The sequence below is a fragment of the Carcharodon carcharias genome, chromosome 2, assembly GCF_017639515.1.
Source record: "Carcharodon carcharias isolate sCarCar2 chromosome 2, sCarCar2.pri, whole genome shotgun sequence".
NCBI lineage: Eukaryota > Metazoa > Chordata > Chondrichthyes > Lamniformes > Lamnidae > Carcharodon > Carcharodon carcharias.
In genome coordinates this window covers 221,869,970-221,884,180 of record NC_054468.1, presented here as the reverse complement: position 1 = coordinate 221,884,180, position 14,211 = coordinate 221,869,970, and the positions used below count along the sequence as shown (strand labels likewise).

General features: G+C 46.3%; 1 protein-coding gene across 1 annotated transcript in view; it reads left to right on the top strand.

Moving 5' to 3' along the window:
* The window catches only part of kif26ba (kinesin family member 26Ba), a 316,541-nt gene that overhangs the window by 125,157 nt on the left and 177,173 nt on the right, over positions 1-14,211 (top strand). The window contains exon 4 of the mRNA XM_041182843.1: positions 10,173-10,339. Coding sequence (XP_041038777.1) covers positions 10,173-10,339 — 167 coding nt within the window. The remainder of the gene's footprint in view (positions 1-10,172; positions 10,340-14,211) is intronic.

Here is a 14,211-nt window from a genome sequence, read left to right as displayed (position 1 = left end):
GCCTTTGCAATATCCAGTGCCTTCACCTGTTTCTTGATATCATGTGGAGTGAATTGAATTGGCTAAAGACTGGCACCTGTGATGCTGGGGACCTCCGGAGGAGGCCGAGATGGATCATCCACCTGGCACTTCTGGCTGAAGATTGTAGCAAATACTTCAGCCTTATCTTTTGCACTGATGTGCTGGACTCCACCATCATTGAGGATGGGGATATTTGTGGACCCTCCTCCTCCAGTGAGTTGTTTAATTATCCACCACCATTCATGACTGGATATGGCAGGACTGCAGAGTTTAGATCTGATCGGTTGGTTGTGGGATTGCTTAGCTCTATCTATCACTTGCTGCTTATGCTGTTTGGCACACAAGTAGTCCTGTGTTCCTGTGTTATAGCTTCACCAGGTTGACACCTCATTTTTAGGTATGCCTGGTGCTGCTCCTGTCATGCCCTCCTGCATTCTTCATTGAACCAGGGTTGATCCCCTGGCTTGGTGGTAATGGTAGAGTTGGGGATATGACGGTTCATGAGCTTTCAGATTGTGTTTAAGTACAATTCTGCTGATGGATGGCCCACAGCGCCTCATTGGATGTCCAGTCTTGAGTTGCTAGATTTGTTCAAAATCTGTCCCATATAGCACAGTGGTAGTGCCACACAACATGATGGATGATATCCTCAATGTGAAGACAGGACGTAGCCTCCACAAGGACTGTGTGGTGTTCACTCCTACCAATACTGTCATGGATAGCTGCATCTGTGGCGGGCAGGTTGGTGAGGATGAGGTCAAGGATGTTTTTCCCTCTTGTTGGCTCCTTCACCACCTGCCGCAGACCCATTCTAGCAGCTATGTCCTTTAGGACTTGGCCAGTAATGGTGCTACCGTGCCACTCTTGGTGATAGTCATTGAAGCCCCCCCACCCAGCCAGTGTGCATTCTGTACTCTTGCCACCCTCAGTGCTTCATCCAAATGGCATTCAACATGATTTATCCGCTGAGGGAGGGCGGTACATGGTAATGTGCAGGTTTCCTTGCCCATGTTTGACTTGATGCTGTGAGACCTCATGGGGTCTGGAGTTGATGTTGAGGACACCCAGGACAACTACCCCCTGACTGTATACCACTGTACCCCGACCTTTGCTGGTGGTGATGGTGGTGTCTGGGACATTATCTGTAAGGTATGATTCCGTGAGGATGACTATGTCAGGCTGTGAGACAGGTCTCCCAATTTTGGCACTAGCCCCCAGTGAACTTCGGAGGACTTTGCAGGGTCGACAGGGCTGAGTTTGTCGTTGTCATTTCAGGTGCCTAGGTCGATGCCAAGTGGTCTGTCTGGTTTCATTCCTTTTTTGTGACTTATTAGTGGTTTGTTACAACTGAGTGGCTTGTTAGGCCATTGCATGTAGGCCAGACCAGGTAACAATGGTAGATTTCCTTCCCTAAAGAGGGCCAGTGAACCAGATCAGCTTTTACAACAATCATTTCATCATTAGACTTTTAATTCCAGATTTTTATTGAATTTTTATTGCCATGGTGGGATTCAAACCCAGGTCCCTGAAGCACTACCCTGGGCTGTTGGTCCAGCAACAATACCACTATGCCATCGCCTCCCCATTTGTGCCTTGTGGCTCCCACCATGTAAGGCAGCTTTCCATAGCCCATTTAGAAGACCTTTTCTCTGTATCTGATACCAACATTTAATTTTGATACAAGTGAAATTCCAGCTGTTTTACATCTTTGTGAACTACCAATTATTTTCCCTCCAAACCAAATGCATCATTTCTCGTATGTCCTCAACATTTGTTTGAGCGCCTGTGCGTTTGGGAGGGTGAGTCATAGTTTGGTCCTCTGGCATCACCACCATCAACAACGTCAACAACTTGGATTTATATGGCGGCTTTAGCTTAGTAAAATGCCCCCAGAAGCTTCACAGGAGTATATTCAGGGAAGAATTGGCATTGAGTCAAAGGAAGGAACCATTAAGATGGGTAACCCAGATTTGGCTCGAAGATGGAAGTTTTGAGGAGAGTCTTAAGAAGAGGGGGAAGGAAGTTCCAGAGTTTAAGGCTGAGGCAGCTGAAGGCACAGCCACCGGTGGTGGGGTGAAGGAAGCTGAGGATTGACACCTCATTTGTTTGCCACCTTCTTTACTCTTTGGTTGGCTTGGCTGTACAATTTATTTTTTTAATAAGTATATATATTTTTTGTCTCACCGATATTTTGTTTGGAATATAAATGGAGAAAAGATGATCTTCCCTCTGACGTTCCTGCTGAGCTTGTGAGAAAGGGAAATGGTGGAGCCGGGGGCGTTAATAACAACTGTCCCACAGAAAGTGGGTCACAGGACAGAAACAGGCCATTCAGCCTATCAGGTCCATGCCAGTGTTTACTCTCTACATGAAGCTTCTCCCACTCTTCTTCATCTAACCCCATCAACATATCTTTCTATCCCTTTCTTCCTCATTGGTTCATCTGGCTTCTCCTGAAATACATTTATGTAGTTTGTCTCATTTACTCCTTGTGGTAGTGAGTTCCAAGTTTTAACACTCTCTGGATGAAAAAAAAAGTGCATTCACAAGCCTGAAGCAAGAGCAGAGATCAGAGGGATGATTTTAATTTTCATGAGGCGTCAGAAACCATGGGGCCCATATTGCAGCGGATTGTAGTGTTTGTTGACATCCTTTGAGATGTTGAAATATGTTTGGTCGAGTCCATATTAGGGCAGCTCACATGTGATCTTGTGAAAGAATGGGTTTAATGGGCCAAATGACCTTTTACTTATGTGTTAACCACGGTTCAGTATGTAGCACCCTTGCCACTAAGTCATAAGGTTCTGCATTCAGGTGTCACTCCGTGGCTTGAACGCATAAGTCTAGGCTGATGTCCAGTTCAGTTCTGAGGGAGTGCTGCACTATCTCAGATGCCATCTTTTGGATGAGATGTTAAAACTGAGGCTATTTTTTTACACTTATTCTGACAAGAGGCAAGAGTTGACAATACAACCTTGTAAAATGAGCCTGGCTTGGTGGCCAGTATATACCCAGCCTTAAAAAGAAGCACTGTGTTCATCATAACATACTTGGCCAAGCTCTTTGGCCTTGAAGATTAGTGTTGAAATACTTAACCTATTAAACTCTCTATTTTGCTAATTTAATACTTGTTTTACTCGATAGAGGCTGGGGAAATCGAGACTACATTTCTTTAAGGCGGAGAGGTTATTTTATGAAGCTTGAGTGCCCAGGCCAGGTTGCCTATTTACTTGGGTGGATGTAAAAGATCGCATGACACTACTACAAAGAAGAGTAGGAGAGTTATCCCCAGTGTCATGACTGCCACTGTTGTATGGTAGGAAGTGCAACAGCCAATTTGTGCACAGCAAGATCCTACAGCAATGTGATAATGGCTGGACAATCTGTTTTAGTGACATCAATTGAGGGTTAATATTTGTCAGAATACTGGGGATAAACCCCCTGCTCTTCTTAGAAATTGTGCCGTGGGATCTTTGAAATCCACCTGAGAGAGTAGACAGCTTTAAAATTCATCCAAAAGCGAGCACCTCCAACAATTCTGCACTCTCTCAGTACTGCATTGGAGAGTCGACCTGGCCTGTGCCCTCAAGCCTCATAAAATAACCTCACCCCCTTAAAGAAATGTAGTCTCGATTTCCCCAGCCTCTATCGAGTAAAACAAGTATTAAATTAGCAAAATAGAGAGTTTAATAGGTTAAGTATTTCAACACTAATCTTCGAGGCCAAAGAGCTTGGCCAAGTATGTAATGATGAACACAGTGCTTCTTTTTAAGGCTCAGTATATACTGGCCACCATGCCAGGCTCATTTTACAAGGTCGTATTGTCAACTCTTGCCTCTTGTCGGAATAAGTGTAAAAAGCTAGAAACCCCACAGCAGAATGGGAAAGAGAGGTGAAGACAAACCTGCCTCGGTTACATTTTAGTTTCCCCTTTGAGGGATCCTTCAGACTGCAACAACAGACAGGGTTCTGTTGAACTGAATGTTGGAGAGACAGTGTTCATTCTGTTGCCTGAACTGCTCAACTTAATAACATTCAGGAAACATAATCAACCCCATACAATGATTCCTCTTACTTAGCTTCACACCGAGTCGAAGGTATTTTAAACAACTTCAGCGTAATGTAAGCGCAGTCTTGCCTTCGAGGTTAGCCTCCATGGCATGTTTATTTACTGGCCCGTATAATTAGTGTTTAAAATTTGTACTCAAGTGTTGACAGTAACGAGCATTTTTGGAGACCTCAGGAATGTTTCAAAGGAAGTCTGAATCACTATGGAATTGTAATAAACTGAATCTATTGGAAAGTCTCTTCAGATGGATCTTAGAGCATCAAAGTCCAATTTTAATCCAGAGCAACTTCCCTGCTGGAGGTAGGGAGGGACTGAGGAGCGAGTGTCAAGCCCTCCCAGGAGATTAGTGGCCTGAAGCTGGGGTGAATTTAACTCCTGGGCCATATCTGCTGCTCCCTGTCTCTGTTAGCTCCTCCAGCTCTCCCTCCGAGATCTCTGCGTTCTCCTCCCAATTCCGGCCTCTTGTGCCTCTCCAGTTTCCTTCACCTCCTCCATTGGTAGTCATGCCTTCAGCTGTTTAGGCCCCGAGCTCTGGACCTCGCTACCTCTTCACATCTCTCTCCTCCTTTGCGAAGTGGGCCCAGCCTTTGCATGCACCCACCATGCCATCCGCTGGAAGAAATCTTCCTCTCCCTCGAGCAGGGACGTTGGTGACCCCACCCCTTCCCACCCCTGGGCTGCAGGCGGAAGACATTTGGGGAACCTAGCTGATTGTCCTTCCCTCTGCCATTGCCAGAGCCAGCCACCCTGGGATTAACAGAAGAAGAATGACAGTAACCATTGGCAGAGGTGGCAGTCCACCTCAATGGGTTAGATGGCTTCCTTCTGTGCTGTAACAATTCTGTGATTCTGAACGCTGGATGCAGGGGATCTAAATGTGCCCATCCCTCCCAGCAGTTAAATCCGCCTCCCAGGGAAGATTCAGTCCTATCACACTGCCACCCACAGGCCTAACCGGTACTGCAGCTAACCATTCACAGTTTTACCATCGACCCAATTTTTTTTGGGCACTAGCAAGACAGTTCCCCATCTCCTAACTTTTCATGGCACATGTACAAAGGAACATTTTCACTTGCATCTGAGCAATATCCCAGTCAGGAGTTGTTGTGACTGTCAATAAGAACCCAAAAGTCAGTTGAACGCCATTGACCTGAGGCTTGCTTTTTAATACGAGGCTAAAGATTTGAAGAAATACGTTAGTTACACTAGCAACCAAGTTAAGATAATCAGCTGAGCTCGTAAAGTGGCTCATTTATGCTTGCTAGAAGTGACATACATTCATATGCAGGGAGCTGCTCTCTGCAAAACAAAAGGAATATCTTCAAGCCTTGCACCTTTTTTAAATTACTCGAGAGCTTGGGAAGCCTATAATTCCCTGTTGCCTTCTCCCTGGCAACGTCTGGGCCAATCAGAGTTCACTTGCCAACCAATTAACACCCTTTGCTCCTATAATATAATTGTTGTGACCATTTGAAAATTGGTATTCTTGCATTTGCCCTGATGCGTGCAAGACGAAAAGCTTCAGTGATATGTCTTTCTTTTCAGCGATAAACACGCGATTCTTGAACCCGATCTCACCCCTTCAGACACCAATCAAAATACAGTTTAATGGGTACAGAAATGGGAAGGAGTGAAGTTCCTCTTTTCACAAAATTGCAAGAAAATGCCCATTTTTCTTTGTAGTTAAGAGCCCTCTAATAGTGACATCTCAGGAGGCACATTTTTAGTCGTTTGATGGTGCAGAACCTGAGTGTCGCTGCAAAGAGAACAAGTCGAAGCTTTTGGTCTTGCACTCATCAGGAGACTTTGCAAGAACACCAATGTAAGGGGAAAACAACAATTTATACTGTATGTGAAGAGAGTGCTGATTGGTTGGTAAGTGGACTCTGATTGGTAGAGGCATTGCCTTGGAGAATGCACCAAAATGGTGACTGACAGTTAACTGCCAAGCATTGTTTGAACTTTATATTGGTATTCTTGCTAAGTGTCCAGATGACTGCAAGGCAAAAAGCTTCAACATGTCTCTCTTTGCAGCAATACACTCACACTTTCCTAGAATTGTTTCTTTTTAAGTGAGGAGGCAAAGAGGTTTTCCCTACTTTTCTTCGGAAGAAAAAGTTATTGCGATTCAAAGGCAGACCTGATCTCCCAGTTACAGGCTAAAGGGCCTGTCGAAGTGATGCCAGTGAAGAGCTAGGGCGCCAGAACTCACCCGATTCACCTCTTTACAGCCATTCCCACTGACAACGCCAGGGACCACCAGCAGGAAAGTGATAATAAATAGTGGTCAGAGATGGCAAGTCTACCGTTTCAAATGCTGGATGGGTGTAGGGGGTGGAGCAGGGGGTTGGAAGGGCTGTCTGCTAGTGCCCACTGCTCCCTCTCTTCAGCTCTCATACCTCTTTCTTTGTGGTCGGACAATTCTTATAGTCAGAAACCAGGACCCAGCACTGTGACAGTGAAAGTTCCCTCCTGGTTGCAATAGTTGGGAAGGCAGACCTGTCGCTATCTCTTGGTTCAGGAAGTAGAACTGTCGGGCGTGGGTGAGAGCAGCAGTGTATGTAATGGCTCCGTTTCATTTGCAAAATGGCAGACCTGCCGTCATCATCGTGAGGTCCTTGCACAGTAACCGTTCCCACTGCTTTTCCTTTGCTCTGTTGGGGAGATCTTGGCCACCTCTCTCAACCACTCAGTCTTGGAGGTCTGTAGTGTGATAGGCGGAAACACCAGTGCTGTGTGTCAGCCTGCCTGCTTTAAGAACATTGCTTTGCAAACAAAAAGATTATAGCCTAGACTGGACTTGATGATATTTGCAGAGGGAAGCTTAACGCATTGGTAAGACATTCCTTCGTCTGCAATTTAAATCAGCTGTTTGCCCATTTTGTTTTCTCCACCCCCTATGCAGTGCCCTCATTGTCTGAGGGTTGCTAATCGTGCCTCCAGGCTCAATATGATTTGACCATGGGTTAAGGCAAGGAGACAGGCTCCAGAAACTACTGCAACCAGTACAGGGATCGAACCTGCAATGTCAGCGTTTAAATTGGTCCCTGAACAGACTCCGCGGGCCATATGGTCTACTCCTGCAACTATTTCTTGTGTTAATTCTACACCGCACGCTCTCTGAAATAATCAATCCCACATTCATTTTGACAGGCTAAAGTAACTGGTGGAAGATATAATATGATGCACTGGGTCATTTTCTGAGTCTGCGGTCCCTGTTGGTAGCCTCGTCTCCTGGAAGCGTTAATCAGATAATCAGGCACAGCACGTCCAGAAATTTCTGACTGTACAATGCGGACCTGGATATGTGGTATGTGCTCCCAGCAACTGTATCTCCCCTCTGGGACCACAAACTCTAAAAATGAACCCATTAAGCATGTCATACTGCAACCAGTGATCACAAGCTTTTCAGGCATTACTGTAAAACTGGCCCAGTGTAAAATTAGGAGTATTCGTAGTAATCTGGCAGGCAAATTTCAAATGACTTTGAATGCTTATGGTGCAAGCTGCGGTTCAGTTGGTAGTACCCTTGCCTACTGAGTCGGAAGGCTGTGGGCTCAACTCCCACTCCAGACATTGGAGTGGAATTTTACATGGAGGCTGTTGGGGGGAGGGTGAGGGTGAGGGTGAGGCCGCCTCAGCACAACCAAGAAGAATGAGCTGATTTTACGGCTTTTGAGCTGCTCATTGGCTGGGGGCGAGACTTCTGCCCCCATCGGTCAGCCAGTCGGAAGGCCAGCAGCCCTCCAATCCCACCAATGCCTCCTGGAGGGGTTCCCACTCCTGGGGCTGCGGGCAGTTCCTCAGTGACGATTGTTACTGGAACCGGATTAGAAGGCGATTCGGGGTGGAATTTGTTTCGCCGGAGCCAGGATAGAGAGGGCAGGAGAGGGAACATGTTGGGGGGAGGATGGGCCCCTGATGGGCATAGGGTAACCAAACAGGAGGGACCCCTCCCCCCCCTCCCCCTTCCAGCCCTTAACAAGGCCGTTGTGGTTTACCTGGCAGCTTTGCCATGTGTCATGGTCACTTCAGGGCTCAAATTGGCCCAAGGGCTGGTAGGCTGCCCGATGCCTTCCCCACCATTGGTGAAATACCAGCTGAGGCGGGTAGGTGATGGGCATGTTGTCCCCTGCCATCGCACACGATTTCCACACCCTCCCCCCGACTCCCCCTCCCTCCCCCCACCTGACCTCTCAGTTCGCCTCCGGGAGGGATGTAAAATCCACCTTTGAGCTCAAAGATCTAGCTGACACTCCATTGCAGTACTGAGGGAGCGCTGCACTGTAGGAGGTGCTATCTTTCAATGAAACACTAAACCAAGGCCCTGCCTGCCCTCCTGAGCGGATGTGAAAGACCTCATGGGACTGTTTCGCGGAACAGCAGGAGAGTTATCTCCCACTGCCTTGGCCAATATTTATCCCTCAACCATGATCACTAAACCAAACAGATAATCCGGTCATTATCCTATTGTAGTTTGTGGGAGCTTGCAGTGTGCAAATTGATTGCTCTGTTTCCTACATTTCAACAGTGACTGTACTTCAAAGAAGTACTTCATTGGCTGTAAAGTGCTTTGGGGACATCCTGAAAGGTGCTTTATAAATGCAATGCTTTCCTTCTGTTTGATTCTGGCCCACTGGAGGATGCAGCTGTCAATGATGGGACATTACATCCAGATGTTATGATATATCCAGCTGGCGTTGATACCTCCCAATATTACAAAGCAAAGTTGTCATATGGTAATGTAACTGGAGCTGAGTGCAGGATTATGGGGGCAGCTATAGACCAAGGTCAAAAGCACAATAATTCCTTTGTTACTAGGGTTTGGGGGTGTTTTGGGGGGTTGGTGGGGGGATTGACTTTGAAAAGTGGGAGGCCAGTGTTGAATGTTGTAGATGTCAATATGGATAAGCGTTTTGCTTGATGGTTTTTAAGGAGTACTTATGCACTCAAAAATCTAGCTGACACTCCATTGTAGTACTGAGGGAGCGCTGCACTGTAGGAGGTGCTTCCTTTCAGATGAAACACTAAACCAAGGCCCTGTCTGCCCTCCTGAGTGGATATGAAAGCTCCCATGGGACTCTTTTGAGGAACAGCAGGAGAGCTATCCCTGCCCGGTGCCTTGTCCAATACTTATCGCTCAACCATGATCACTAATCCAAACAGATAATCTGGTCATTATCCTATTGTAGTTTGGGGCAGAGCTTGTACATAGCCTGTGAAAGGACCAGGTTTTATCAGGCAGCCTATTCCTTCCATTTATCCCCTTAGACAATTTGCCAGGCTGAAAGAAAATGAACAATGGAATAGACTAATGACCGAGAAAGAAAATAATGAAATAAGGATAATGTTAAAGCAATAATATACAAACCCCGTGAGAACATGAGTGCTTCGCAACAGCAAAAATCTATTGATTCCATAAGCCAGTCGATTGTTTTCCTCTCTCAGACACCTTCTGTCCATCTTCCTTGATCCTTTCTACCGCATAGAAACAGAAGAAGGCTATTCAGCCCCTCAAGCCTGTTCCATCATCTAATTAAATTGTGGCTGATCTCCAGAAATATCTATAGTTGTTTCTGAATCTATTCATGCTGTCCATCCTCTGCTGACTTACTCCACAGATCATTTACCCTTCAGGACTGCACATTCTGTTTGCTTCCTTCTTGCCCAGAAAGCTGCAGGAACTTACACTGGAGTCAAGTCTCAGAATTGGGCTTAAGCGATTCATACAGGCCCATTTCAGGATTACCCAAGTATGGGAGTAACTCTGAGCATGATCATCATGTCTCTTATTGCTGTAGATCTTGAGGAATGTCATTCCCTAACAAACGGGTGGGTTGAGAGGTTAGTGGGAGTAAGATGAGAAATTGTGAACTTGTATTTGTTGAAATGATGTCAAAGGCTCCACTTGGTCTTTGAGGGGGGGGGTGGTTTTTGGTGGAGTATTTTTTTTGTCCCGTAGAACGCTACCTGAGATCTTTCAAATTTGCCTTGTTTTGGAGAATTGGGTTGGGATTTGGATCGGGTTTGGAACGCTTCCCGGGAAGGTGTGTCATGACCTGTGTCGCCCTTTCCATTGCAGATATCCCAGCTGATGTCCGAGAGCTGCCGGGAAGGGTTGACCGAGGCTGTCCTGAACCGTTATAACTCCGACAAGCCGTCAGTGTACAGCTTTCCGAGCTCCCAGGGCACTTATGTGTCCAGCGTGGCCTCGAGTGGGACTTCAGCCGCGGCCTCATTCTTTGCAAGGTAAGGACGTGCCAAATTAGTGAGAATGACTGCATTTAAGTAATAGTAATTATTTAACTAATTACTAATTAATTACTTAGTAATTGTTTAAGCAGTTTAAGAAGAGCTGGCAGCTGCCTGTAACAGATGTGTTGTGGTATCCGTGCGGGAGTACGAGGGAGCACGGTTACCAAGACATAGAAATCGAACCAGTTGGTAAGTGGCAAATTGTAACACTGAGTCATACAAACTGGAAAAGCCCTAGGTCTTTGATGGATTTAATCATCAGCAAATGGTCTCAGCATTCTTGACACAGGAAAGGGAAATAGCAAACGTCCCTGTTCAGGTAAGTGCCCGGTCACTCCCACTGTAAAGAGTGGGCTTGAAATTCAGGCAAGGACAAGAGTGGGTGCGACTATAATTCCTTATCGGTTGAATAGTCTACCACTGCCCGCTGGACTCAAAAACATGAAGAATGATCACTGGGGGAAGATATCATGGGTTGTTTTTCGCATCCTGGGATTGTATGTCTGCATGATCATCCCTCTCATGGAGCAGAAGTAATAAACTTGTCATGGGCCCAGTTTCTATTGTGGAGATGATTCTCGACTGATTGGGAATACAGAACAAGTCAAAAATGGTGGCGAGATCAGGAATAATCGCTAATTCTGCCCCAGTTAAGTATTAAATCAAAGAAAGAGTACACTGAAACCTTATGCAGCTACTAATGTGCAAAATGCTACTACTATATATATTATAATACTATTCTTGTGATATTTAAGTGAGAACCTAGCTACTGTTGTAGTAATTTGTTGAATGAAGTCTGAAAAAATTGGTCATTGCAGAGAGGAGGCAAGAAGCCATCCCTGCTATAGGTCCTCCTGAAATATTCTGTTTTTATTGAATACCTAAGTTCCGAAGTTCATGAATTCTCTCCTTAAACCTCTTGGATTACCTCTCTTTCTTCCTTTAAGAAGCTCCTTAAAACCTACTTCACTGATCAAGCTGTTGGCCATTGCCTTATGTGCTTAGTGTCAAATGTTGCTTGTGATGCTCCTGTGTCCTGTGGTGCAGTGGTAGTGTCTGTACCTCCGGACCAGAAGCTCTGGGTTTGAGCCCTGCTCCAGGACTTGAGGGCCAGGGAAGGTGTGTTTGTAATATAACCAAACAGGTCGAGTATCAGCCTGTAAATCCTTCCCGTGCACCTGATGCCTGGCGGTAAAGAGCTAGAGAGTTGCCTGGTCAGCCATACTGCAGAAGGCAATGGCAAACCAGTGCAGTACTTTGCCAAGCATAATCATGGACCAATCCAATGGAAGTTCACGGTTGCTAAAATCCTCTTAGGGCATGGTACCTGGAGGAGGAGGAGGTGGAATACTCCTGTGATGCACCTTAGGAGGTTTTATTGTGTTAAAGGTGCTACATACCAACGACAGCTTACATTTATATAGCCCTTTTAACATAATAGAACATCCCAAGAGGCTTCACCGCAGCATTATAAAACAAAATGTGACACCGAGACACATAAGGAGATATTCTGTTGATGACCAAAAGCTTGGTCAAAGGGGTAGATTTTAAGAAATGTCTTAAAGGGGGAAAGCGAATTAGAGAGGTGGAGCGATCTAGGGAGGGTGCTCCAGAACTTGGGACCTAGACAATTAAAGGCACTGCCACCAATGGTGGAGTGATTAAAATTGGTTGAGCACAGTACTTTGCCAGCTCGGATGAGTTGGAGGAGATTACGGAGATAGGGAGGGGTGAGGCCATGGAGGGATTTGAAATCAAGGATGAGAATTCAAGATGTTGCCTGACCAGGAGCCAATGTCAGTTAGTGGGCACAGGGATGATGGGGGAGATGGGATTTGCTGTGAGTTTAGACATGACAGCAGAGTTTTGGATGACCTCAAGTTTACGGAGGGTAGAATTTGGGAGACTAGTGAGAAGCGTATTGGGATAGTCGAGTCTAGGTAATGAGGGCATGAATAAGGGTTTCAGCAACATGTGAGACAGGGATGAAGTCGGGCTGTGTTATTGAGGTAGAAATAGGCAGTCTTAGTGATGGCAAGGCTAGGAAGCTGGAAGCTCATCTCAGAATTAAATCTGGCACCAAGGTTGCAAATAGACTGGCTTAATCTCAGACTGTTGCCAGGGAGTGGGATGGAATCTGTAGCTAGGTAACAGAGTTTGGATTGGGGACTGAAAACAAAGGCTTCAGTCTTCCCAATATTTAGTTGGAGGAAATTTCTGCTTATCCAGTAGCGGAGGTTGGGGAAGCAGTTTCCTCCAAATAAAAGGTGTGGCTATGGGTACCCGCATGGGCCCCAGCTATGCCTGTCTCTTTATGGGGTATGTGGAACATCCCTTGTTCCAGTCCTACCCTGGTCCCCTCCCACAACTCTTTCTCCGGTACATCGATGATTGCTTCGGTGCTGCTTCGTGCTCTTGTCTGGACCTGGAAAAATGTATTAATTTTGCTTCCAATTTCCACCCCTCCATCATTTTCACATGGTCCATCTCTGACACTTCCCTTCCCTTCCTTGACCTCTCTATCTCAATTTCTGGTGATAGACTATCCACCAATATCCATTACAAGCCTACCGACTCCCACAGCTACCTCGACTACAGCTCCTCACACCCCGCTTCCTGTAAGGACTCCATCCCATTCTCTTAGTTCCTTCGCCTCCGTCACATCTGATGATGCCACTTTCAAAAACAGTTCCTCTGACATGTTTTCCTTCTTCCTTAACCAAGGTTTTCCACCCACGGTGGTTGACAGTGTCCTCAACCATGTCCGGCCTATCTCCCATGCATCCGCCCTCACACCTTCCTCTCCCTCCCAGAAACATGATAGGGTCCCCCTTGTCCTCACTTATCACCCCACCAGCCTCCACATTCAAAGGATCATCCTCCGCCATTTCCGCCAACTCCAGCATGATGCCACCACCAAACACATCTTTCCTTCACCCCCCGGCGGCATTCCGCAGGGATCATTCCCTCCGTGACACCCTGGTCCACTCCTCCATCACCCCCTACACCTCAACCCCCTCCCACGGCACCTTCCCATACAACCGCAGAAGATGCAACACCTGCCCCTTTACTTCCCCTCTCCTCACCGTCCAAGGGCCCAAACACTCATTTCAAGTGAAGCAGCATTTCACATGCACTTCCCTCAATTTAGTCTACTGCATTCGTTGCTCCCAATGTGGTTTCCTCTACATTGGAGAGACCAAACGCAGACTGGGTGACCGCTTTGCAGAACACCTTCTGTCTGTCCGCAAGCATTACCCAGACCTCCCTGTCACTGGCTGTTTCAACACTCCACCCTGCTCTCATGCCCACATGTCCGTCCTTGGCTTTCTGCGTTGTCCCAGTGAAGCTCAACGCAAACTGAAGGAACCGCACCTCATCTTCCGACTAGGCACTTTACAGCCTTCTGGACTGAATATTGAGTTCAACAATTTTAGATCATGAACTTTCTCCTCCATCCCCACCCCCTTTCCGATTTTCCTCCTCCTTTTTGTTTTTTCCAATAATTTATACAGATTTTTCTTTTCCCACCTATTTCCATTATTTTTAAATGTATTTCCATCCATTGTTTTATCTCTACCTTTTAGCCTTTTTCGATTCCTTCACCCCACCCCACCCCTCTAAGGCTATCTGTACCTTGCTTGTCCTGCTTTCTGCCTTTAATTAGCACATTCCTAAGATAATATCACCACCTTCAACACCTCTTTGTCCTTTTGTCTATGACATCTTTTGGTTATTTCCACCTATCACTGCCCCTCTATCCAGCTCTTGTCCCACTGCCCCCCCCACTTTAAACCAGCTTATATTTTCACCCCTTTTCTATTTTTCCTTAGTTCTTTTGAAGAGTCACGCGGACTTGAAACGTT